Raw genomic sequence first — 25,805 nt, 5'->3', positions numbered from 1 at the left:
GTACAAATACGATAAGCACATGGACCTTGCCATACTAATGGCACTGACATGAAACACTTCAGAGTTAAACTGTACATCTGTAGAGGAAGATTGTGATTTATTTGTGGTTCATAAAAAAGTATTTAAAAAATACAGGACTTGAGCTCAGCTTCTGTTACATAATGTGCATTGACAGTGCAAACCATCCTTCTTCTTTCTGCTTTTCTACCTGTAAAAAAAGAAACCAGTTCAGATTCATACACAGTAAACTTCCCACAGACCTGTGTGTTAGGACTGTTTGCCATCAGCACCATGGAGGGAGTCACACCACCTACTTCAACCTTAATAATTTCAAATTTTGCCTCTGGGGATGTATAGTTTGCTGTCAGGATAGGGAGTCCTAGACCCTAACTCTGTTCTCTTTATCACTCCTAATTTAGGTTATTTTGGACACCAGGAAGTAGGTTATGTCCTGATGGTTGCTTTCAAGCCTATAAACAGCTCTCTGACTGGTTTATCAGACTGTACCCCTGCAGAGTTCCCTGGGAAAGCATCTCACTGTGGGCTATCCTTTTCTTTGCACATCAGGAGTCAGAAATCTAGACTGGGGCTTTTTCTTTACATTTGGATTTATTCATCCTTCAGCAACTGACTTGTGCAACAGCTAGGTAAGAGCTTGCTTGCTTCTTGACTGTGGCTCTACCAGTACATCATAATCATGGCTTGAGGTTCTCTGGAGCCACCAGGGAAAGACTTCCAAAGGTTTCCAGTTCTAACACACAAAGATGCCACAGCAGAAAGGGTTATTCACTTGTACACAACAACTCTGTGGCAGAAAATAATGAATGTCACTAGTTCTCAGGTCTCTTCCTACCAATTGTCTATAATCCAAACTGCCATGAATCAATTAATACTAGCCTTGGGATATTTAAAACAGGACAGAGCTCTCCTCCCTTCATCCATCTTATGATCATCTTCTTCCTTTTATGACAACATAAGAAAAATTTTTCAGTCTCACCTTTGGTCTCTGGCTGACAGAAGTTAATTTGGCACTTTCTGACGTGGCACTTAAAGGTGAACAAGGCTTGCTGGAGTCTCCTGCAGACCTGGAAATAGTCAAAATAAGATTGAAAAAGCAAAAAATGGACATGACTACTAGAAGTATCTCTGATCCTGAGTTAGGACTCCTCATCAGCAGTCTTCAACAACACACATCATCTATCTCATGTCAGATTGCAGATATTTTAAATACAAACGAAGGAATTTGTGAAAAAGCTGTTAGACTTTTGTCCCACTTCCACAGATTTAATGTGAGAAAGTCAGGGAAAATCCACAAAGCCAAAAAAGCATATGGCAATTTCTCCATTGTGTTCAATTTCTCCTGCACGGGTAATTAAGATACTACAAAAATGAAATAGTAAAGGGTGAACTTTTACCTTCTTATACTGGTCATACTGGCATGGAAAACACTGTCATCCTTGGAGCTGTCCACAGCCACTGCCCCAGGAACAGAGACTTCAACTGTCCTCCTTGCGTGTTCTAGGCAATAAATAATTGCTTGATTCTGATGAGAACACAGCAACATTGCACAACAACATTCACTTTACCATTTTTTTCAGAGGTATCACAACCTCTTCCCAATTGCATAGAATATACAGACCAGAAGTAAAACATCAGGTTAAACATCAACCCCATACTCACTTTCTGAAAATGACTGACATGGGGGAGCAGATATTCAGAGCAACTACAGACAACGCTCACAGATATAGAATGATTCTTCCATGGTTAAATTTTCTGTGGTTTTTGGCAATTAGAGGTTTAGAGACTTCGGATCTCTCACCTTTGTTCCTTTAAGATTTTACTTACCATGCTGAATTTACATGACAATAGCCAAAGAAGCATTGAAAGTGTTATGACCCAACCCATGAGTCACTGCATCTGCACCTGCATGCAAATGCACACACACACTGGTTCCCTCCTCCCCCTCCTTCCACTCTCCAAGTCCTTCCCCCTTTATACATCCCTCTGTGGTTTCACAAGGGGAAAGGACAGATGTCCCAGATAGAGCATGTGTACATGGTCACATGCAGGTCTGCTTGTAATGACAATGACTCCATGAAAAGGTAAAGCAGCCCTGACCTCCTGGAAAGTAATTTTTTTAATAGTTACATATGGCAGCTAATCTGTGAATCTTGAATCAGCAAGAATATTCCCTAAGCTAACTTATCTCTTTACATGACTGGAAGCTCCAGTTATTCCTTTCTATTAGCACTGGCAGTAACTGAGCAAGACAGTCTGATGGGAAGAGTACCCAAAAGACAAAAACTAAAATGTGGTTGAGAATAGGATAACCACTCTGCCATGATTTTTAGAAGTCTGATTTAAGTACTTCACTCTTTTCACCCAAGATTCTGCACGATAGAGGATGGGTTAAAAAGCCCAGTGCTGCCCACCAGTGACTATCACAGAATCGATTACGTTGAAAATCTGAGATCATCGCGTCCAACCTTTGAACACCACCTTGTCAAACAGACCAAGGCACTGTGTGCCAGTCTTTCCTTAACACCTCCAGGGATGGTGACTCCACCATGTCCCTGGGCAGCCCATTCTAATGCCTGACAACCCTTTCTGTGGAGAAATTCCTACTAATGTCCAAACGCAGCACCTGTTCTTCAGACAAGAACGCAGCAAAGAACAGATTTAACATGAAGTACAGTACTTGCAGCAGAGTAATTACTAAGAAGGTAACTTAGAAGAGGTTTAGCTGATGTGTTTTTAGCTCTCTGAAGTAAGGAGTGTTTGTACCCACACAGTCATTAACAGAAAGTGTACTGCTGACCACAACCACTGATCCAGTAAGAGAAGGACTCTCAAAAGGAGAAAAACATTGTCTTACTAGTAAGTTTTTGTTTCTCCTGAAGTTGGGTTGTTGGGGTTTTAGGAGTTCTCCTAGTTTTTTTTCTGTTAAAGGAATTTTCCCCCCATACTGTTGCTAGGAGGACAAATTTCTGGGTACTTAAGGAAAACAAAGAGCTACCCACTGGGGGTGGGGTGGGCAGTTCAGTCACAAATGCTGGAGAGGGAAGCTGTTTGTTCATTGGCTGTTTTTTCCTTCTGCGGAAAAAAACCCCGGGATCCCCAGCCCGCCTTCCCTGCCCTACCAGGAGCCGGGCCATGGCCACCCTGCCCCGCCGTTGCTTCGAGCCTTCACTACGTTGTAGCCCTGCTCGCCCTGCCTGCCCAGACCTCCGGGGGCTTCCCCGTTTGGATACACCTGGTCTGCCACCCAGGATTTGTGCTCATCCCTGCTATTCCAGCCTGCTGTTCCCAAGGGTCTGGCCAGAGACCAGGATCGGCTGCCCAGGGGTTTGTGAAGCTTTTTTGTCCCATCCCTTCCCGGGATCCCAGGGCCCCGGTGCCGCGTGCTCCCCGAGCTCGCTCCGGAGCGCCCCCTGCAGCCGCGGGGGAACCATCGCACCTGCCCTGCTCACCGGGAGCCGCCAGCGCCCCTGCCGGCTGCGAGCGGAACTGCACCCGAGGGGAAAGGGCCTGACAGCCCAGAAGGCTGGGACTGGGTTTGGGATTGTTTGCTGTTACTGCCAGAGTTATTGCTGTTTGTTTGACTGGTTATACACATATAGATATATCATAGTAAAGAACTGTTATTCCTGTTTCCCACATATTTGCCTAAAAGCCCCTTGATTTCAAAATTATAATAACTCGGAGGGAAGGGGGGTCGCATCTGCCATTCCAAGGGAGGCTTCTGCCTTCCTTAGCAGACACCTGTCTTTCAAACCAAGACATGGGTACTTACCAGTGTAATTCAGGGATGGGGCTGGAACAGGAGGCAGCACTGGAGGGACCATGTCAGCAGCAGCTGATTTCTGCTGGTCTATCAACTGCAAGAGTTTATCCCGTGCTTCTGTACTCTGGCGATTCAGCTCTGCTATTCTTTCCTCCAAGCTCCTCGATACCATGAGATTACTCTACTTGGATAATGGGATAATTACTTCCAATGAAAAATTTACAGTTGGCACCCTCAAGGAGGGCATACAATATATTTCAAGTACTTCTAAGCATTTAGTTTTCAAGCTGAAAGTGAATATAATTATATAGCAGTTTCTGTGAAAAATCTGGTTTTGTCCCTTTTGCTGTCCTGTATCTAAGTCCTTCACTGATTAAACATTACAATACTTTATACTGGTCTTCCTTCAAGTAGGAAAAATTCAGCTATTGTCCAAATAATTTGAGAAAGAAAAAAAACCCCACACAAACCACCAAACCCACCAAACATCCAGCAATTAACTACAATTAAGAATATACTTAATCAGAGAGACGTATTCAGGGAAGCAAAAGCAGGTTTCTAGCAGAAGTGTCCTGGAGCTCATCTTTAAGCAAGGCTTGATCCACTTTGACCTCTTCCCCTCCCTCTGAGCAATTGCTTCCACAAAAACAACACTTATTAAAAGTTTGCAGCACCTTGTACAACCAAATGACTAAATATTACACAACATAACACAATGTGGAAAGTCACAACACTCTCAGCCTACATTTAAATGAGGAAATTTTAAATCTTTAGGATCCTTAATTGAACAATCAATCAGTCACTGTGATGAAATACATAACAGCAACAGTAGCAAAGGCAGGGATGTTTTGTGATGTCAACTTCACTCACTGGGATCCACTGAATAATTGCTTAGTTGCAGGTTAAAGTTTTTCCATGTAAACTGAAGCCTTCCAGGTCTCTCTTTCCCAAAATCTTTGGGATTTTCACAGAAGAGGACTGACAAGACAGACCCAACAAGCACATACACTACTGTAGGGTACGCCCAGCCACTGCCCTGGAGGGACATCTGCTGTGATAAGGAGATTGAGCGATCTCCGAGCAGGACTCCCTGGAAAGGGAGCTACTCCTCAGTTACGGGGAGAAGAAGACCGACCCAGAATCCTCTGGGAGACCTTGGGCAGATCCTTTGTAACCCACTGGCCTTTACCCTCTGACACCCACCCCCTGTATCCCTATAAAAGCTAGCCCTCTGCCCCAGCAAGAGAGAGAGCTCTCATCCCTGGCCTTCCCTTCGCCGGAATAATAAAGTTACTTTGTGCGGAACAGCCGCACGAGCCTCTCGTCTCTCTCTGGCCTGGCTTGGCCTGGAGGTGCCCTGCAGAGCTGAGCTGGAATCACGAGCTGACAATCACTAAAGAGCTGACAGCCTCTGCACGGGCCCTCCTGCCAGCAGCTGAGGGAAGACACCGGGCCTCGGGAAGGCGATTCCTTTCGGGACCATCTCTCCGGACCAGTCACCTCTTCCTGGGTCAGAGCTACTGACCCCCCTCACCAGCTGCCATACACTATGGTCAAACATTTGCAGAAGATGTACCTACACTAACTTTAATCTCATGCGCTTTAGGGTCACAGTAGCAGAGGAGATGTATGACATGGCTTTAAATAAGCATTTTACAAGCTTGATGAGAACCTGTGGGTTGGTGCAGTGCTTTCACTGCTAATATTACCCAAACTACAAGAGGTACACCTGATCACATTGCACTGAGCACATCTCTTTTTGCAGGATAATCTTATCCTAAACTTATAAATGTGCTGTACACTTTTCAGAACCCATATACAACACAGGACCAATATGAGGAACTACTGCTGATCTGTTTATGGAACAATAATTTAAAAAAAAAATATAACAAGCCTTCAAGCAAACAAATGAAAATAGTAACCGACAACAGGAAAGACACAAAAGCACCAGTAAACTACAGGAAAGCAGAAGGGAGATCCTTCCTTTTCTCACCTGCCCTTGTGAAGAGGCTGGACTAGGATCTGCATTTTGTGTCGGGTCTGGCTGATGTAGGCAATCGCTTTTGTCTCCAGAGACACCTCTGAATTTGCTCAGCTGAGCTTTAATTAGAGCATTCTGCCGTGTGAGCTCAGCTATCTGTCCCAGCAGATCACCACTTTGAAGTAACTCTTCAGCTGTGCTGTTTTTCCCAGTGTCACCTGGGCAGGACAGATTGATTTTCTTGTGGGAACTCTCCAAGTCTTTGGCTACAGGAGGAACTGGTTGCCTTCGAGAGATGGGACAGTTTTCCTCAGTTGCGCTCTGTGTTCTCAGGGAGGAAGGGAAGCTCCTTTCCTTGCATGGCTCTCTTTCAGTAGACTGGGAAATGGCTGCAAACACTACAAACACGAAATGAAGGAATTATTAACGACAGGGACATGATCCTCACTGAGGAAATGAACAGTGACTATTGCATCAGGTTAGTAATAATCAAGCAGGAATTTGAATTGTAACATCTGGTCTTAAAGGTGTCATATTACTGATCAAATCCAGTCCATGCAAAATCCTGCCGTAAGAACTCACCAGGTTGGTATTTCCTATTGCAAACAGTCTTACATTTAAATGATTTAATTAGAGATTGAGAGAAGTCCCTGAGAAGAAGATAATTGTTTTCAATTTCTTAGCTGACAAATCAAATACTACTTCTTAGTTAGTCCCCTATTTTCCAAAATTCAGTTACCTTACTTGATAAACTAAGTTTTTGTTGCAGTTCTGATATTTATATTGGGCTATTAACAAAACTTTTAGGATACTAAAACAAAAAAATTCAAGATTTTTTGCATGATAATAAACTATTTACTCAGCCCCTAAAGAGAAAGCACTGTGGCCAACAAAAGTAGTTAGGTATTTTTTTGGTCATCTTCATCAGCAAAGAGATAACACACCACAGAAACATGACTCAAGTTACAGCACTGTCAGCTGCTACATGCTAAGTCCAAGTTGAATTCTGTGACCAAAACTAGATTTTCTATGCTTCATACACCAATAGCCCAATCCATCACAAGCTTTAGCCTCTTGAGCAGAGATGAACACTTACAAATTTACACTCAAGTGTGTTTTATGAATCATTGAGCATAAAGAAACATTCATTAAGTTGAACATTTGTTGAGCTATTTAGCATCAGTCTTGAGAGTAACAATGTATTTTAGAGAAGTCTTGGAATACAGCTCTGCATTGTTGCTTCAAATGACAGAAGACATCTGACAGCTCTCAATGAGATTGAAACCAGATATTGCTCTTTGTAGAACAAGACCTTTAGTTCATTTCTTCCAGATTTTTTATGTACCTCCTCACAGCACAGAAGCCCACCAAGTGGCTGAATTAGACATAAACTTCCAATTGCCCTGCTAACTCCTTAAAAATCAAAAGGACTTCTGGTTATTATTCTGTCTTGGAAAAGGCTTACAAAGCAACACAGCTGAAAGGGAGGAAAAAGGAGGAAAACCCCAAAACCCACTCCTGTATCCTCCTTCTTGTCAGCAACCATTATCTGCCTCTCAACAAGGGTGTTATCCAGGGCCCTGGCATGTTCATTGGGATGCTTGTGGTTACAGTAACAGCTGCACCAGGAAACAGCTCATTTTGAGAATCACAAAGGGTGCTTCTGCTCACTTCAGTAAGGATAAAGGAGAAATACCTTCCCTAATCACCCTGATGAACTTTCTTCCTCCCATTCACCAGAACTGAGCTACCAAAATATGAAACCCCTAGAGCCTATGGATACTGACACAAGACTGAGCTACCTGGTTATCTGGCACCACATAATTTCACCCAAAATTTCCTCAACTACTTCCTGTGTATTAAATGAAACCCAATGGGAACCTGGCTCCCACAGCTTCCAAAAACCCCTTTGCTGGGAAGATGGGCTCAAAGCAGGAGCACACAGCCTACAGACATCCTGGTGTGTCTGCAACACGGATTGCAGAAACAGAGAAGTTCCAGGCTTCAGTGGTCCCACCATTAAAGGTGATGGAGGCTGGATTACACCATCAGCAGATGGAAATCTGAAATGATGTGCTGTACGTCATCGACAAAGAATCACACAGATATGATAATCAAAATGAATACCAAATAAAAATGTCAGTCTGGACTGCCACTGACAGGATTGCTGCCAGGACAAGGAAAACAGGAAGTGTACAGGCTGTCTAGCAGCAGGCATAGTAACAAAAGAAATGCATATCTGGGTGCAGAATTAGGATATTCCAGCTATAGGGCCAATATGTCTAGGCATACAGATTAAAAATTTTCCATAGAAAATACATCTTCAAAGGTACTGTGAGATTGAAATAGTAACACACAACACAGACTCCTAGGTCTATGGCAGTCAGAGAGATCTCACCATTCTGGAAGGAAGACAATTCCTGACTGCTCTTCTGCTGTGGTGGTGACAACAGCACAGCTGGCTGGAAGATGTGAGCTGGGAAGCTTCTACCAGGTCTCATATCACCTGAGGCACCTGGCCCTGGAGGAAATGTGAAAGGTAGTTCTCCCTGTGGAAATTTCAGCATATTTTCCCTATTGCCTGCACCAGTTCTGGGCTCAGAACAGGTCAAATCAGGTTTTTCTAAAGAAAAAACAAACCAAGGATAAAAGTTAAACAAATGGAAAAAAAAAATTATTCATAGTGAAATAGGAAAAAATCTCAATGACAACTCTTATGTTCAGGTATCTGAAAAGACAGACTAAAGTAGAGGTTGTTCCACACACGCTCCTACCTTTTTTCTCATCCCCAGGAACAGCATTCTTTCACTCAAGCATATTATAAATCTTTACTGGCCATAAGAGCAAGTACAACACTTACACATAGCCTCAAGATTTCAGGATAGTAGTATGAGATCTGTTTGTAGCTCATGCACAAGACTTACAGATATGTGACTTGAACAGGTATTTGACCTGCATTTGGTAACATTCTCTTGGGAAACTCAGACTTATGCACTCGTCCTAATGCTCTGTAATATAAATTTGATGGCAACAATGGTGTAGAAAACAACTCAAGGCTTTTTGGACCTCTGCTGATCTTCTTACCATTTAATTCAAATAACGTATCTTGTCAGTAAAAAAAAAAAAGCTATTCTTCTCTATTTAACTAAGGAATGTAAGGAAAGAAGATTTGAAAATTCTAATGCCGCAGAATTTTTGAATGTAAAGGTTTGGGTGTTACGTTGGAGTTTTTTTGAGGGCTGCTTTTCTGACTGTTTGGATTTTTTATTTTGGGGGATGATTTCCTTTTGTTTGCTTTTACAAGGCCTGGGTCAAGCACAAAATAGAAAAGATCTGGTATGTGGCTTCTTTCCAAGAAGAAAATTCTTCCAGGAAGAAAGCTTTTAGGTACAAAAAGATTCACAAAACCAACATTTAACTATGGAATACAAATAACTCTGAGAAATCTTGGGATTCACAAGAAGTTACTGACCCTGAGAGCAAAAGCAATGCATTTAAACAACCAACCAGGAAAAACAGCTGGGAGAAAACTCAGTGGTGAAAGGTGGTTAACAGTCCAAGGTGAATCATCTTTGGGTAACCTGGCCACCAATGCTGCTGCCTTAGCTTAGCCTGTCCCCATGTCACACAGCACTCAGCTGGTCACTCCCCTCTCACAAAGTCACAAATACCAAGTACCAGACCTCTCTGACTGGTTGGTTTCGGGGCCTCAGCTGCTGCTGTTTTGGCCAGCAGCGACCTCCAGTGTCTTATGGGAGAACCAATCTCAGACTGTCAGCCTGCTCAGCAACAGGAAGCTGAGATCCTGGTTCTGCTGCGTTTGATTTCTTTGGGTTTCTGGGGTTTTTTCACAACCCTCAGAATGAAACTGACTTTGGAAGCCATCTTAATGGGGGAAGCCTATTCTCCTCCTTTGCTTGTGCTCCCAGCAGAACCCATGGCATGGGAATTTACAGAAGTGACATTCACGCTCATGCAAGAGGTACTTGTGCAAGCAGACATCTATTAAACACCAGATTTTCCACTACAGGGATAAATTAGCCACAACTCTTCTTTCATCCTTCACACATTCATGTACACACCTTGGCTGTTTGCTGGACCTTTGCCTGCAATTCCAAAATGTTTTGGACTTTGTTCTCTTTCAGGTTCTACCAAAGGGAGGCCTTTAAATGCTTGTGTGAGATACATCAGCTTTTCATCTGTTACTGTCATGTATTGCTGAAGCTTCTTCTAAAGGAGGAAAAAAAAAAAACATACACAGAATCACAGAAATTTTTTTTCTACCAACATAAATTAGAAAGTTATATACTACAAGCAGCCCTGAGAAGAAATTTGGCCTCTCAATACTACTGCCTGAGTCTGTAGGATTCCAGTGAGGTATTAAATACTATTGTCTCCATGTTTCTCATTTATAAATTACTTGGTTTCCCTTTTCTTACTCATGACCTCACTTCCTTTCTAAGGTTTCTTAATCCCTCCATTCCCAAATGTAGCCATTGATCAAATCTCCCTGCACTGCAAACTAAAAAAAGGAAAATGTGGTATTACATCTACTTATTGCTCCAGTAGTGTTAACGGTATAGAAGTATGAAGGAACGTGCCTAAACCTGTAGATGGATAAAGTAAAGTTCAGTTTCACAGAACCAGCACCTTCTCAGGCTTTGAAGTTATATAAACAAACAACTTTCCTAACATTCCATACCCATACCTGCTACTGTAATTCTCAGGCTCCTCATTCAATTTTATCATTTTCTTTCTGTTTATTGTTAAAATCTCCAGAACATGAGATAATGCATCTCAGCCCATATTTGCAACAGAACTCAGAATTGTAACAAGTCATCCTGATGGGTAAGGAGCAAGAGGGGCTCAGTACCTGCATAGTAATGTTTTCTTCCCTTACTTGAAGTACTTCTGCAGTCAGAGCATCAATCAGTTCTCTGTGTTCATTCAACATCTCCTCCTGCTGCTGCCTCATCATCTCTTTCTCATGCAGCTGCATTTCAGTCTAAAGAGGGAGAAAAAAACCAAAAACCTACTATAAACCAATCCAGATTCATATCTGAAAACAGGAGTAAGTCATTATGATATCATCATGTAACAACTCTTCCCACTATTTATAAATTGACTTCATCACTTTCATGACAAAATCCAATTGTCAGGGCTTGAGACCTGTCAGAGAGCTTACTGTTTTTTCTTTGCTACTTCAGGATACTGTAGGGAATCCTAGACATCCTTGTTCTTCTGCCTTTACAATTTTTACAGGATGTAACTACAAGCATTTTCTTTCTGCACTGATACAGTTTCTTAAATCACTGAATCTTCGTGCAGGAATCAAATAATTTCAGGTGTACTGATGCTTGTCAGCATCCTGTGCTTCTTGTGCCTAATCTTTAGCTTCCCTAATTCATTAATAAAGACAAATTTGACTAAGTAAGGAGAAAGTACTTGCTTTCTAATGTTTTCCATTAGAGAGAAAAATTTCTAGAGGGTTTCAGAAGTGTTATGACAAAACAGCTCTGCATGCACATGAAATGAATGAATAAATATTTTTGAGACTAACTCACAGGCACTGCTACTAGACACACCTCCCTTAAGTATATGAGAGACAAGGCATCCATTTCCTGTTTCTCTTCCAGCCAGAGAGAAGGGGGTTTTTGTATTGATCCAAGTGAAGCATGCTAGCTCAGAAAATGGTTTAAAAACAAACTCTACATGGTTCTCTTTTTTTCAGAAACCAAAGCACAAAATAAGCACTTCTGCCCTGACAGCAGTGATGAAGCCTACTGATGCCTTAGATCATCTGGATGAGCTACTGTATCTACTAATCTTACACAGCACTAACCTAGTCTTGGAGCAAAAGCTGCCAAGCAGTTCTGTCTTAAATTTAGGCATGGGGAAAATATCAGGTTAATATCCACTCCTACCACCAGGTAGGATTTGGGTCTGGTCTACCCTGGAAGAAGGATCTTCATCCCAGCCCACTGCCAGATGTGGCACTAACCACATGAGCTTTACCAGTGCACCAGAACATGCAGCAGAGAGGGAGAACAGAGCAGCACAGATTCAGGGAATATGCCCATACTCTTTTTGCTATGTGGGCCTGGCAAAGGAACAGCATTCTTAGCAGAATAGGGATGGGGAGGGAATGATTCATTCTAAATTTGGAAGTTGATACAAAAATTAGTTTAGAAACCAAGTCAGACTTATCCATTTTCCTTCAATAATTTTGTATGGTTTTGCAAACATATCAGAAGTTTCTTTTTCTCCTTTTCTCAAGCCTCTTCTGTATTCACTATTTCCTTCTTATAGATGTTGGTTTTTTAATCACTTAATAAAAATATTTCATGAAAGATTCCTGAATTCAAGTTTCTCTTCCTACTTTTTATATAGAATTTTGAGAATAATTAAGCAACATCCTTTATTGCAATCCTTCTGCTTTTCTGCAGCAAAACTGAAAGAAGATGAAGGGAATCTAAAATCTTTGAAACCTCATGAAGACTGACTGTCTAACTAAAATTGGGCCTTTAAAATATCCCCTGCAAAGTCATTTTCTTAAAAGGCACTGCCAGTTATATTTCAGGCATTGGAATTCTGCTAACTCTGCTGGCTAGGCAAGACAGACGGTGCACGGAAGTGCTTGATTTATGTCTGCCATGACAGGGACCAGGTTTTAGGAAATATTCAAGACAAGGTGTGCTTCTTCCCAGCAAATTCTCAAATTCTAATTGCAATTAAACCTCCCTGAAAAGAAGTCACTTTAGATTATGAATGCAGTGTCTATCTCAAGCAAGCCTGAATACAATTAATTACATTATGCAGCTTGAGTGACTTCTTCAGATTGCTACTTCAGAATTTAGGTAGCAAATTTATGACAATTGCAGGCAATTCTGAAAGCAATAATCAACTTCTGGAAGGATGGAATGGTAACACAAGAAAAAAACATGGGAGTAGCTTTAGAAAAAGTCTGAGGCTCAGGAATAACTCATTTCTGTAGAAAACAAATTAAAGACAATCTAAATAGGATTGTAACTGCCATTATATTTACAACATGAATTTGATGCTATTAATTTGATGTATTCCTAATAAACATTCTACTGAAATTCTAAGACCCTTTCTTATAACTGCAAAAGAATCAATTTTAATTCCCTGTTTTGGTATTACAATTTTAACCAAGGCCAAGCAGTACTAACTTGCTTTAAAACTTAAGACTTTCTCAGCTGAAGTCCATCTCCTGCTGGTAGCTGCTGTTCACTCTTGGACTGATTATTTACTGTTAGCTTCCAGGACTTAATCAAAGTAAATTCTTTCATACAGATTAAATACAGACTAATACAAGGATTAAGTTATCATACATCCAGTAAAAAAACCCATAGAATTTTAACATAAGATGGGTTTCCCCCTTTCACTTATTATACACTCTGAAAAGGAACCAAAATTAAGACAGTTCCACATTCATTAGAGATCTATAACCTTTGCTATGAAATAGAGCATGAGGATTTCGATAATATACTCTGCTGCACCTCTTAAGAGTGCAGGAACTGTGATAATCAGGTTTAAAATGTCACATAGACCAAATGAATCTGGGAGGCACTGCTGCCTATGGATAGCTCTGGCATACAGATGAAACAGAATACACTTTATTTTCCTTTTCTTTTTTAAAAAACCCTTCTACATGGCACACAGGTGGTCTTCTTTATGGAATTCCATTAACTCCCAGTTGTGCACTGTTACAGTGAGCACTTCAGGTCATTCTTCCTTAAGGTAAAGTTGCTGTTATGGATAGAAAAAGAGGGCTAAGGAATCCCTCAACAAAAATAGGGGATTTGGGTCCACTGCTCCAGTGACAATAGCATCACCTTTGGGAGGCAAAGGAAGAAAATGATTTTGTAAACAATGCTGTAGTTAATACCCTGCTACAACTCAAGGCATATGTAAATAACAAATTTAAAATTACTTCAATCAGCATTTTCTGCTCTTAGACATAGAGACTTTCACTGTGGTCAACTCCTCCATTTTCACTAGGGATTCTAATTCCTAACAAACCAGTTCCCAACAAAAAGTTGGGAAAAGTTTTAACTCCTAATTGCATGCAAGCCAAGCAATAAGCAGTGATAATCAGAGTACAATGTAAAATGACTGGAAGCCAGAAAAGGCCAAAGTTCACATCTGTAAAGTAACTTTACACCCTTCTTCATTCACTCTCCAGGAGCAGTTCTAAGTGTCTCACCTCTTTGAGGTAGCGCATCAAACGACAGAGAGCGTTCACCAGTGACAGTGTAAACCCAGAGAGGCCTTCACTTCTCTCTTTTTTTTGGACCTCACGACCTGTACATCGCTCATATTCCTCCAGTTCACGCTCCACTTCATGGATCATGTGGTTGAGAGCATCTAGGCTGGGTTTGTTGTCCCTCTGAAGGTCAGTCTGGATTAAATTACCTGGAGAATCACCTCTCTTCTGCCTTGCAGAGTTTTGTGCAGCTTGCTTTCTTTTCACTGAAGGGGAAGAAAAAAAGGGTCACTGGAATTTCAACTTGTATAGAGACCTTTGCAGTACCAATGAAATTGCATTGTTTATTGAAGTAAATCAAAGGAAATGTCCTCTCTTGCCGTAAGATGAAATAGACCATCAAAGAATGTCCCCCAGTCATTCCAGCTATTTTCAGATCCTCAAAAAACACATTTTCTGCAGCCACAGTACCTCCCAAGTATGACTGCTTTGTGCTTTTCTCTTGGATACTCCTGTTTGAACTTTTCTCCTTTCCAGTTAAATGCATGGAAATAGTTTGCTATTGCTAACCCACATCACCTGTTTTCTCATCTTTAGTAAGCAACTCTCTTACAACAATCCTTGCATGTCACAGCTTGTATCTGATTATCAGTCCCTCATACAAATATGTGTTGGATCTGGGGATTGAAATGCATTTTAAACTGTATCAGAACTAGAAAAGCCCTGAAGAGAACTCCATGACCAGCAAGGTAATGGGCAGCATCAAAGGGCCATATTTAAGGTTCCCAGATTCCTACAGACTTGGCTTTGCTGATGAACATGCAGAACATAGGGGAAGTAGGCAAGGAGCTGTGGAACATCCATCCTTAGATATGCTCAAGACTCAAGGACCACCTAAACTTTGGCGTTAGCCCTGCAATGACTTCCAAAAATCCTTTCCAGTTCACATTTTCTTATGACACTAAGGACCTTGGACAAAGGGTATATTATTTTTAAAAGTACTAAACTCTTTGCTTCAATATGCTTCTGTTTCCTTGAGTTTGGATTCAGCACTTGTCTCACACTGTCAGTGGAGTCTACAGACTCTTCTTCATCTTCATTCTGAAGTCTTGAACGGGTTCTCTTGATTACACTGGTAGCATTGAGGGCTGATTTAAACACAAAACAAAACAAAAAAATGCACACGTGAAATATTTCAGGTAGGTTCTTAATAGTAATATGTTCCAGAGCAATTTTATGATAAGAGCTGGCTTTTTAGTCTGGAAATTCATCTGAGCCAAATTAGCACACATTTCTGTCTCTCACCCCCACCCAGGAAAGGAATTCCAGACAGGATCCTGTGAAGAGCTTAACAAACTTGCTGTGATTTAGTAAATCCCACCTGACTGATCCAACGAAGGAGAAACAATTGTTGGAGTCAAAGGCACATTTGATTCCTTTGATAAGGTGGTTTTTCTCACATCCTTATCAACCCACAGCTGAGAATTCACCACGGAATTTTCTTCTCTCAACAACCGAAGTAGCCTGCATTCAAAACAAGCATAACAGTGAACTGTAACAGGACAATGGCATGATTCCAGATTATCTGTCTAGACAGAGCTTCTAAAATTATCTGCAACTACTCAGGTGAGATCCCTGCTCACTTTCATTCCCAGTTTCAATGTTACAACAAGGCCTTTCCCTGAAATTCTAAGATCAGGAAAGGAGGGCAAAGGGAAACAGAAGAACTGACTTAACTATACCCATTCAACACCCTTTAAACTCCACCTGTTTCCAGTGTAAAGCAGGTGGAAACCTGAATGGATGTATTTATACGGACCTGTCAGAATTGATGCTGGATTTGAAACCCAAAATGTCATGGTGTCCATCTTCTGATAATGCTTCCTCCTCCTCTTCATTAAGAGCCTTTTCAAGAGACAACAAAGAAAACAAAAGGGACTTCAGAAGAACCTAAGAGACCAATTTTGATGAATTGTTTCAAGAAAAAAAACAAAAACATTTCTTTTAGTCTTCCCCTCCAAAACATACTTAAAATAAAAATACCACACAGAAAGAAAACCCAAACCCACACCCCTTTGTGGAAGTTCTGGGGGACTTTAGTACCTAAGAAATACTGATACTGACAATTGTCTCTGAAAACAACACAGCAAGTGACCAATTCAATATCCAATCTTTTCTTTGTATGACTTCTATTAAACATGAAAACCCATGCAAACGAGAGGATAAAATAAAAGCTGTTAAGGCTGTACCAAAGCACAGATACAGCAGGCAAAATACAGAAAAGCAACCTAAATCATAGCATTTGTAAAATTTCAGTCATTCAAAAGTCAGTCATTCAGTCATTACAAGGTAAACAACCTCATAATGAGACCTCCAAAATTACATTTATATTCTATGTGTAAAATGCAACCAGAACAAAATACAATCCTACATCCTACATTTATAGCTAAATCCAAGCAACCAAATTTGGAATTAGGGTTCCTCAAAACAGGTTTATCAGCTTCTGGGTAGGTTTCACCAGAGAGCCTTTAATTATGATTGTCATAGGCACAGAAGAAGAACTCACAGAAGCTTGGCAATTAGTACATGTTTCTTTTAAAAATGTCAGCTTATTCTGCAGCATGCATCCAGTGACACAGCTTACAAAGATGCTGCAGTTAACTCCTCATATTAAAGAAAACTGAAAAACAAATACCACACCAAAATATGTAACACAGAGGTACTACAGCTCAAATTACAGATATTTGTGCAAGTTAGTCGGAAATAGGAGTAGAGAACCACAGGAATATGACACCATCACTTTTGTTCCCAACAGCCTGTTTGGTCTTCATCAGTGGGAAGTTTTCTGGGAGTATCATATGCCTGTTCTCAAAACCCCAGTGAGCATTCCTGGTACAGCATGTTATTAAAAGAAAACAGAACACAAAGGCAAACTAAATTAAATTTTAAACAATTAAAAAATTGTTTACAACAAATGTGAATAAATGCAAAATAATGCAAAATAGTAAAAGTTAAATTTGTAGGATTCATCAAGGCTATGGAGTGAATTGGGGTACAAATGTCTGTGTCCCCCATATACTCACACATAACAGGTAAATCAGAGACATATTCTGAAATGTAGCAATTAGTTAAGTGATACAGAAGTTCTTCTCTTAGACTGGAATTCCTGAGAGTTCCAGAATTTAAAAAGAAGGGCGTGCTAATGTGAGAGAGCTTCTACAAGACATAACGATGCTTGTTTCTCATATCCAAAGGTTAAGAAATCAAAAATTCACGATTTCCAGAGTCTCATGAAACAAACTCACCTCTAATTAACCTTGTCTTCTCTGAATGTTATCAACAAAAACCTGTTTAGTTCTGCTTGGAAACTGTTATCTTTGAATATTCTTATTTTGTGCAAACAAAAAAAGCCACAGGACATGCATGAACAAAACATACGTTACCTGGGAGTCCATGACAGATTCACTAAGGATGGAAAGCTGACTGGGAGGATGACTTTTTTGTACAATGGGTCCTTGAGATGATTCTAGGTCACAGTTAGGAGCCATTGTTACATTAGGGAAACCTAGAGGAATTAGACAACACAGGGAAGAACACAGAGGGCTTGGTCTGTACTTATGTTGCAGCACTTTGTACTGAAAATCAAGCTCCTGTACTTCACAAAAAAAGGGTCACAGGGATGTCACTTTAAGCAACAACCAAAGACCAACCATAGGGTTAATTAAATACACTGGGCCACATACCCGACTTTTGTCCTTCCCACCTGCATAAATACACTTGTGCAAAAGCAGCTTGCAGGATCAAACAGCCACTGGGAACAAAAGAGAACGGCAGCCTACAGAGAAAAAACCCCTAGGTTTAAGATTTCACATGCAGACAGCCAGTCCTGCCTTCCATCAGCACAAGCCATATTAAGAAAAGCCTCATTCAGGAATTGCTGATAAATCTTCAACAATATCCAAGAGCAAAGAGTCAGCCCATGCAGCAATGAGAACCACTGCAGCAGCTCAAACTGGTGCTCTGCACAGGCCAGTAGCTTGGCTGTGAAATAGTGAGCATGAGGTGCTTCAGAGTACAAGATGTGAAATTCCACAGTGGAATAACCAGCCATCAGCCACCCTCCCCTGCAATATGAGCAGGATCAATCATACTATGTTAGAGGATGAGATGAAAGCAGTTAAAAAGAACACTTTGCAAAGCAAGACTATTTATGGAAAGCAAGGAGATAATCTTAAATGTACTACCACATACAGATGAGATGTTCTACCTGTTCGTGTGCGAGGAGCATCCCCAAACAAGCCTTTTGCCACAGCCATAACCTGACCAGATCGTTCCAATACATCTTGCAAATGGTACTGATCAGACAGAATCTGAAAGTACAGTGTATGAGGAAACTTTACACTGGGCAGACTGAGTTTTTTCCTTTTTTTCTGGTATTGTTATTCCACACGGTCACCAAGAGAACAGCCAACAGGACAACGTTTGCCAAGTTGGTATTGTGCAATTAGATCCTAAATAAGATACATCAGAAAACCATACTTCATTCTGAGTAACTAGAATTCATACTGTTTTACTGAAAAATTAAATAGTTATTACTTCTGGGGCCCCCATCAGAATTGACTCTCTTTAGAACAAATCCTCTCACTCCCTTCTTCTCCTCTCAGCCTAACACAAGAAGCTGGGTATTTATGACACGCTCATCAAAACAAAGACACATCTAGCAATTTAAAAATAAATCAGTATGCATCCTCAAATCATTTGATCTCAAAGTTGTTATGGCATAGAACACTTACATATATCTGACACCCAAAACATGCACTATTTGATTAGATTCAAACCAATTCAAGCAGACTTGTTTCACTCAATCTTGGCTCCTGAAAATACTACCTAAAACTTAAGCCACATACCACCAAAAGCTCCAGTAGAGGTAAACACAGCTGACTGCATCTGGCATCAGAAGACATTTTTGGAATCTCCAGAAGATACAGCTTCTGTATTCAAATTGTTTCTCCCAAAGTCTCTCTCTAGCTTTTGAAATCCATCACAACAAGTGCTTCCTAAGGAAGGATGTCTTGCAGTGCAAGGCAACAGGCATCCAGCCACCACGAGCCAAATGGAGCTGACTGGGGATGTGGCTTTGTAAGCAGAACACAATTTAGAACTCCTCACTGACTCCTGGTTTCATTCACAAAGCTGGAAATGGAAAACTAGTAAAATTATATCCCACCACCTGGGGAGAAGGTAGTTATTCTTGAACACCTGAGAGGAGATATTTAAGTGACCTCCACTTCATCGTGATTCATCAAATTGATCCAGAGACTACAGTCTTTAGAAGACCTCCCAGAAAAGGCTCATGTCTTTGAAAACTGAGTGACAATTTTTGTTCCCCCAGGAATCATAAGACAGACTGTTTTGCAACAGCTTCAGAGCACTCTATGCCATTATCTCCACAGAGTTCCCTTCAATGTCCATTGGTAAATTTGCTGGCTTACATTTAGCCTCATACAAAACATTTTAGGCAATGGCATTTCACTTGTTTCTCCTCAACCCCCTATTTTACTACGTGCTTTGTCACATCACAAAGTTTCCCTACATATCTGAGTTTCCATGTTTTTCTAGTCTTCTGAGCTTGCATTACACTGCAGGAGATTAGACTTCTCATAATCACTTAGCAAATCAGTGAATATTCATCTTCCAATCACTTCACATATCTCCTTTCCCAGACCACTATTGAATTTTCACACCTGATACAAACTAAATCTTGTCTTTCCATTTAGCCATCTGACATCAAAGCAATGCAGGTTTTTTGACAAAGTCATCATACCAGATTGGCAGAAGAAAAAAAATATAGAAAGAAAAAAAGGAAAAAAGTTTATATTACTCCTTTCCTGAAGGCAATTAGAATTAGAGTGATGTGTATAATCAGAAAAATTATCCTGATTAGTTTGTTTTTACCCTCCTCACTAGATCATTTTTGGCATCAGCAGGTTCCTAAGCTCTACCCTCCTGCTGAACACGTTATGAACATTTTTAGAGCATTGCTCCCAAGGTAGATTAGCTCACCTTTGCTTGTGATGAGAAGAAAAAGTGATATCATCTTGTAACCCCTCTAGGCCCATTTACACACCCTGAACAAATTCATTGAGCAGTGTACTTTGTCCCAGTTTGGTACTACCTACGAATTTCATTAAAAATCACATTCCCTCCTGTTTCAGATTGTTACCAAAGAAAAATAAAAACTGGACTCATCCTAAAATCTCCCCACTACAATAACCCATTCAGCACTACCCTTTGGAGCAATACACTAACATTATTTTAAATATAAGCTGTTACAGGACCAATCAGTGTAGTACCTTCACATCCAAAGTGCCCAGTCACAGAGGTGAACTTACATTATTTTTTTGTTCAGATTTTTAGGCAGACAAATCCCCAAAACATTAAAATTTTGCTTATCCATTTTGTAACTCTTTCGTAAAGTCTTTCTGTTCAACACACAACTACAAGAGAAACAACACTAATAGCAGCACCTTCTTAGCTTTTGTCTCTGAGTCTTTTGCAGTTGAGGAGGATTCAAGAGGCTTAGAAAGTTACACTCACAGCAGTAAAAGAAAAAGATCACCAAGGTAACAGAGACAAGGAAACAATTGGCAGTGGTTGTGCTCTACTGGGAGACACAGAGTCTCCACAGTTACTCTGAACAACAGGACCTGGCAATTAACAAGATTTAAGCTAGGGAGAGTTGGAAATGGCAACTTTCCTCTATTTATTTTGTTTTTCTCTACTCACAAGAGGATGCCCATGTTTCAAATAGCAACACCCAGATCTGTTTCATCGTGCCTGGCATCTTTTCCTACTGTCTTCCTTTTCTCTGATTCAGAAGTAGACACAGAGCAAACTGCATAAAGTAGTATCTTAAATATAAAGGGCAGAGCCACTCAGGACGAATTGAGATTTGTGCACTTTCATTAGAAACAGCAACAAATATAGAAGACTATTTCCCAAACATGAGTTTCACATCTGCAAAAGAATGAAGTCACGTAATAGGTAGTCCAGACAAATCTTAGAACGGGTGGTCTAATCTACCTTTTGTGACACATAATTTATTTCTGCATGGAAGTATTGTTGAAACTAGGCTGCTACTACTTTAGGGAAACTCATTTAGAGGTCCACAGGGGATTTTTTGAATACTCTGCTGAAATGCACTTGGCAAAAAAGTACCAAAGTAACAAAAGTCAAAGTCTGAGGCTTGACTAGCGAAATATCCGTAACACAAAAATTCTACTGTGACTGCAGATGTCAAATAGGGTCAAATATTTGGGGTCAAATAGAAAACAAGGTGGTGATCTTCAATTCTAAGTATTTTCATTTGTTTGTCTATGCTTGAATGTTCTCAGAGATCAGAAAAAGACTTATGAAAAATTACAGAAGACAAAACAATGAAGTCTGTGATGGTTAATCCACTGCACATTTACAGAACTACCAGATTATGTTTATTTTAGCTGCTAGGTGAACATTGTTCGTCACCATTCTTTACCAACAAGAAGAATTCTCAGTCTGTTCAAGTACATGGGTCTGAAAGCTAATTTTCAGATTAGTTTTCATAACACATGGCAAGAAGTGACCTGCTATGTGAAACAGAACGAGATCTACCACCACTTTTCAGTGCCAGCTACTCTCTCTGTTAACTAGGCTTAGGTTTACTGCTACAGTTCAATATTCAAAAGCAAATTAAATAATATATTTACAGCCAGAGCACTTTAGAATGCTGAGAGAACAAGCTTTTCAATCCTCAGATGAGGAGCCTGTCAGCCACAGCTCATCAATCTTTGTTGTGTCAATTTTCCTCCCTTACCAACTTCTTGCCTCACTCTTTCAGCCCCATTGACTCTGCACTTTCTCTGTTTAAATAAGCAGCATCCCTCCCAGAAGCGTTCATGTTTGCATCAAAGAAAAGTGCTAGACACGAGGAAGAAAAGGCAAGCTGGCAATGAGAACCCAAAGAACACACAAACTTTTTACAACAGTTGAACTCTGCAAACAGTTCCTGTTCAGATGAAAAGAGGCCTGCAGAATTACAGAGGGCACAGCCAGGCAACATGTGTCAAATGTGCAACTATACATAACAGCTGGTATGTCAGACAGTCTGCTCCAACCACGGCCTGCATGCAGCACACAGAGTGCATGCATATACAAAATTAAGTTCCCCAACAAGAGGAGCAACTGTTGCTCCGTGTGCAAGAGCAGTTTTCCAATACTGCTGCAGATCACCTGCAGCAGGCTGCAAGTGCAAATTTAGCTCTCACCTCACGCATCAGAGCCAATTTCCTTTTCTCCAAGGAATCCAAATCCAGTTGCTTTTGCTTCTTCCATTTTCTGTTCAGTGCTTTCTCTTGGAGTTCCAGATGTGCCAGCACTTTGTTTTTTGATTTGTGTATTTCACGGCGACGCAGCTATGGAAACATAAAAGAAACCATTTCAAAAATCAAGCTTAGGCAAAGTTTGCAGGGCAATGCTAACAAGCTCCTCTTGATTTTATCATTCATGCACTGAACATTATTTATGTTAACTTCATGGTAGTACCAATGACAGCCTCACAAACATCCACAAGTGTAAAAGGCCACCAGTACCAGTCAAATTTAAAGCAGCTCCAAAGGTAAATGGGGAAAGTCTCAGTTTCCACCTGCCCTACACCCCTTGCTCAGCAAGAGTTTTATCAGCTGTAAAGGGGGGCAAAACCCAAACATGACTACCTGTAAGGTGCATAAGAAGACATAATGCCTTCTCCTGATTTAATACTGTCAGTCACCAGACATAAGTGTTTCTCTTCTTCTAACAATGAGGTATATATAAAAATATATAGTTTAAATACAAATTAAAGAAATTAAATGTGTGAGGAGCTTGCTAAAGTCTCTAGAAGCTATCAAGCCAAACACTTGTAGAATCAAGTCTCTTCTCTGCTGCTGTGACCATCTCTCCTGACAAACCGATAGCTCAAACTGCCTCCATCCTGGTAACTAATGCTACCAAGAAAATGTAAATGGAATCCACATACTTTGCAATGAACAGATCACTCAGTATAAAGAAATTGCATTAAATTGTTTAAATAAAAATTAAGTATTTTCAGAATTAGAGCGCCTCCTCAGATAAAGCACATCTTTCAGTCCTTCCTAGCAGAGATAAGACCTTCAACTAATCCACTGAGCTGTCATGTATTTACATTTTTACGCTTTTATGATGGCATGCAGTTTATTGAAATAAACACTGCAGCTACTGCTTCCCAGTGGGAACAGAAAACTGAGAAACACCAACTGCCAGACCTGGGGATGCTCAATGTCATAAACAAAAAACCAGCACTGAAGAGCCAGCATGTTCAGAAGCTTAAAAAGGAGATGAAACATTGGCAGAAGATATCCCTGTAAACATGGTAAGCACTTTTTATGTCAGACAAGCAGCTAAATGCCCTCGCCACAGGGACAGATTAGTGATTGCTATTAAACTTACAATATCCTCAGGAGTTGCACGGTGCACTGTCAAGTCATGGACGGTACTCTGCGAACAGGAACCAGGGAACACGTCAGAAGTCATAACTGAGGGCAAACTGTTCTCGGTTTTTCAGCTATATTTTTAAAAAACCCCAAACAACTTTTAAAATACAATACAATTAGCCTAGCAGTACACTCCGGTGCACTTTTATGGCGCTGCAGAGCGTTCCACCCTCGACGAAGCAGCCACCAAAAGCAACACCTCCACCAAGCCTGGGCGCGCTCTTCCCACAGGAGACGCAGGAGGCCGGGCCTCCAGCAGGGCCAAGGGAACCGGAGGGGCCGTGTCCCCCCTGCACACAGCGTGTCTGCCCGCACGAACCCCGACGCAACCCGGGGGTCTCCTCGGGGCAGGCCCTCCGGAGGGCGGTGGCTCCCCCAGCCGTGGGCACGGAGGCTCCCGGGCCCTTCTCCCAGCGGAGGCGGCCCGGCAGCCCAGAGCGGGGAGCACTTACATCCCAGTCCCGCTTGGCCACCACCGCCTTCCTGGGGCCCTTCCTGCCGGCGGCGCGGGGCCGCGGCCCGCGGAGCAGCGACATCACGGCCGCGCACGGGCCGGGAGAGGCCGCGGCCGGAGCCGGTTTTACTCGGCCCGCCCTGAGGGAGGAGCGGAGCCCGGCCACATCCTCATCCTCCGCCTCCGCCTCCACCTCCTCCTTCCCGCCCCCGGCCGCGCTTCTGCGGCACGAAAAGGCAGCGTTGGTGTCCGCGGCTCCTGCTCCGCTCGGGCTTTTTGTGAAGGAGCAGCCTCTGCTCCCGCCCTCCCTCAGGGCTGCAGAAACCCCCTCCCCCCCGACCGCTTTGTTCACGTAAAGCAGTGCCTTGGCCGCTCCAGTCCACTCCACCTGAACTGTTCCTGACATTGTCACTCGTCTTCCTTCTCGCCTCACCTTAATTTTTCTACTCGCTCATTTCACTGTTATCCCTCCTCGCTACAAATACCCTCCCAAGACACCTTTCAATGTCGCTCTGAGGAAGCCTTGGAAATTCCCCCGTCTGAAAATGTATTTCAGATGCTGTTATGGGTGGTTCAGAACACAATGTCACACAAACCATGAAATTAAGGTGATACGAAGTTAAAGATTGACTCTTGTTTAAATTTAACAAACAGATCTCGTTATCTGTGCCACCGAGGAAGGGTGTACCTCCCTCCCAACAAAGAATTTCTGGTTTTCATAAAGCAACTGGTAGCTCTGAAACGACTCATTTAGCTTACACACAAGTGCAATATATTCCCTATAGACTTACCCCAGAACATGCAACAGATCTTCCACTTCCCTGCCACATCGGTGAAGACATGATGTAATTCCTCCAAAGGGTTAGAGTTAACATTTTGTCTTACAGTGTGAGCATAATATTTTGTCTGTGGGAGCTGGAAAGTGAAGGCATGGGGTTTATCAGCTTTTCATTCAAAACTTTTTCCCTTTCACCAAGATTTCCTGGTGCTTAAGGTCCCCATCAAGGTAATTCTGGCTTTACCAGCATCGCTGCAAAAAGATTCATGTGAAGTTGCAGATGGTATTGGTTAATGTATTGAGGGAAGGAATTGTTTTGCATGGGATACAAGAAGATTGAAATCATGAGGGGAGAAAAAAGCATCAGAGAAATACTCTCAGCAACTGCCTCTAATGAAGTGCTGCAAATGTGGAGGTTGCACCTGGACTTCAGTTTCTATCTAGACACTCACCATAGGTACCACATGCACGTGAAAGTGAACATCAGAGTTCAGCCTATGGGAAGAGAAATCCGTGCGAGGCAATTCATTAATATGCATTGGTCTGAATATTTGGAAGCCAAAGGTATAAATCAAGGGCACATCTGGAATTCTCTCCTAACATGGCTTTAAATTGTCTTGTAGAACAAGGCCTACTGAAGAAAAAAACAATAAAGGCATAATTGCATCATTACATCCTCTATTTTGAAACCTCTTAAACCTCTCTGCTATTATTAATTACAATCAAATATGAATGTTAAATACCTAATACATGCACATATAACACAAGCCAGAGACAATTCTCATTCAAGCAGCCTATTCTCAAACACTTTGGCCACCTATAAGAAAAGTCGGACCAGGTTCTATCAGACATCTTTAAAGCATGTCTACATTTCACTTCTTGTTATTCTTCACACTACATTTTCAGCAGAGCCTGAAAATGTGGCATTATCTCTGCAGAAGCCAGCTGAGCATCTACAGCATCTATTAACTTGCAGAGGAGCTTACATAAGACAGAGACTACATAATGCAAACAGTAATTTTAAGTCATCCAGTTT

At 41.4% G+C, this 25,805-nt stretch overlaps 1 protein-coding gene across 4 annotated transcripts; it reads right to left on the bottom strand.

The window, feature by feature from the left end:
* Positions 1–64: 64 nt before the first annotated feature.
* Positions 65–24,124, bottom strand: SPICE1 (spindle and centriole associated protein 1). Of its 4 annotated transcripts, none has more exons than XM_069019330.1 (17): positions 23,990–24,124; positions 23,494–23,541; positions 22,296–22,442; positions 18,260–18,362; positions 17,436–17,557; positions 15,812–15,897; positions 15,374–15,516; positions 15,000–15,140; positions 13,993–14,258; positions 10,639–10,770; positions 9,848–9,995; positions 8,164–8,388; positions 5,778–6,163; positions 3,794–3,965; positions 1,416–1,518; positions 998–1,085; positions 65–208 (listed from the first exon to the last, which is right to left on the bottom strand). In XM_069019330.1, exons 1-17 carry the CDS (start codon positions 24,071–24,073, stop codon positions 155–157), a joined length of 2,448 nt encoding a protein of 815 aa, XP_068875431.1. In that variant the 5' UTR covers positions 24,074–24,124; the 3' UTR covers positions 65–154. The 4 variants fall into 4 exon arrangements, with proteins under 4 accessions (XP_068875431.1, XP_068875441.1, XP_068875451.1 ...); XM_069019340.1 differs by having other exon boundaries at positions 8,164–8,286; XM_069019350.1 differs by lacking the exons at positions 17,436–17,557; positions 18,260–18,362 and having other exon boundaries at positions 23,990–24,123.
* Between the last annotated feature and the right edge of the window lie 1,681 nt (positions 24,125–25,805).

Source organism: Aphelocoma coerulescens, chromosome 1, assembly GCF_041296385.1.
Source record: "Aphelocoma coerulescens isolate FSJ_1873_10779 chromosome 1, UR_Acoe_1.0, whole genome shotgun sequence".
Classification (NCBI taxonomy): domain Eukaryota; kingdom Metazoa; phylum Chordata; class Aves; order Passeriformes; family Corvidae; genus Aphelocoma; species Aphelocoma coerulescens.
Note: the sequence above shows the minus strand (reverse complement) of the source record. Positions and strands in the feature narration are given on the sequence as shown.

Excerpts from the sequence above, each read along its gene's own strand:
- SPICE1 (XM_069019330.1), bottom strand. The coding sequence starts at position 24,073 with ATGTCGCTGCTCCGCGGGCCGCGGCCCCGCGCCGCCGGCAGGAAGGGC. Across the intron at positions 6,164-8,163 it reads ATTGTCTTCCTTCCAGAATG|TGTTTGCAGCCATTTCCCAG; the intron begins GTGAGATCTCTC and ends TCGTGTTTGTAG. Across the intron at positions 209-997 it reads CTGTCAGCCAGAGACCAAAG|GTAGAAAAGCAGAAAGAAGA; the intron begins GTGAGACTGAAA and ends CTTTTTTTACAG.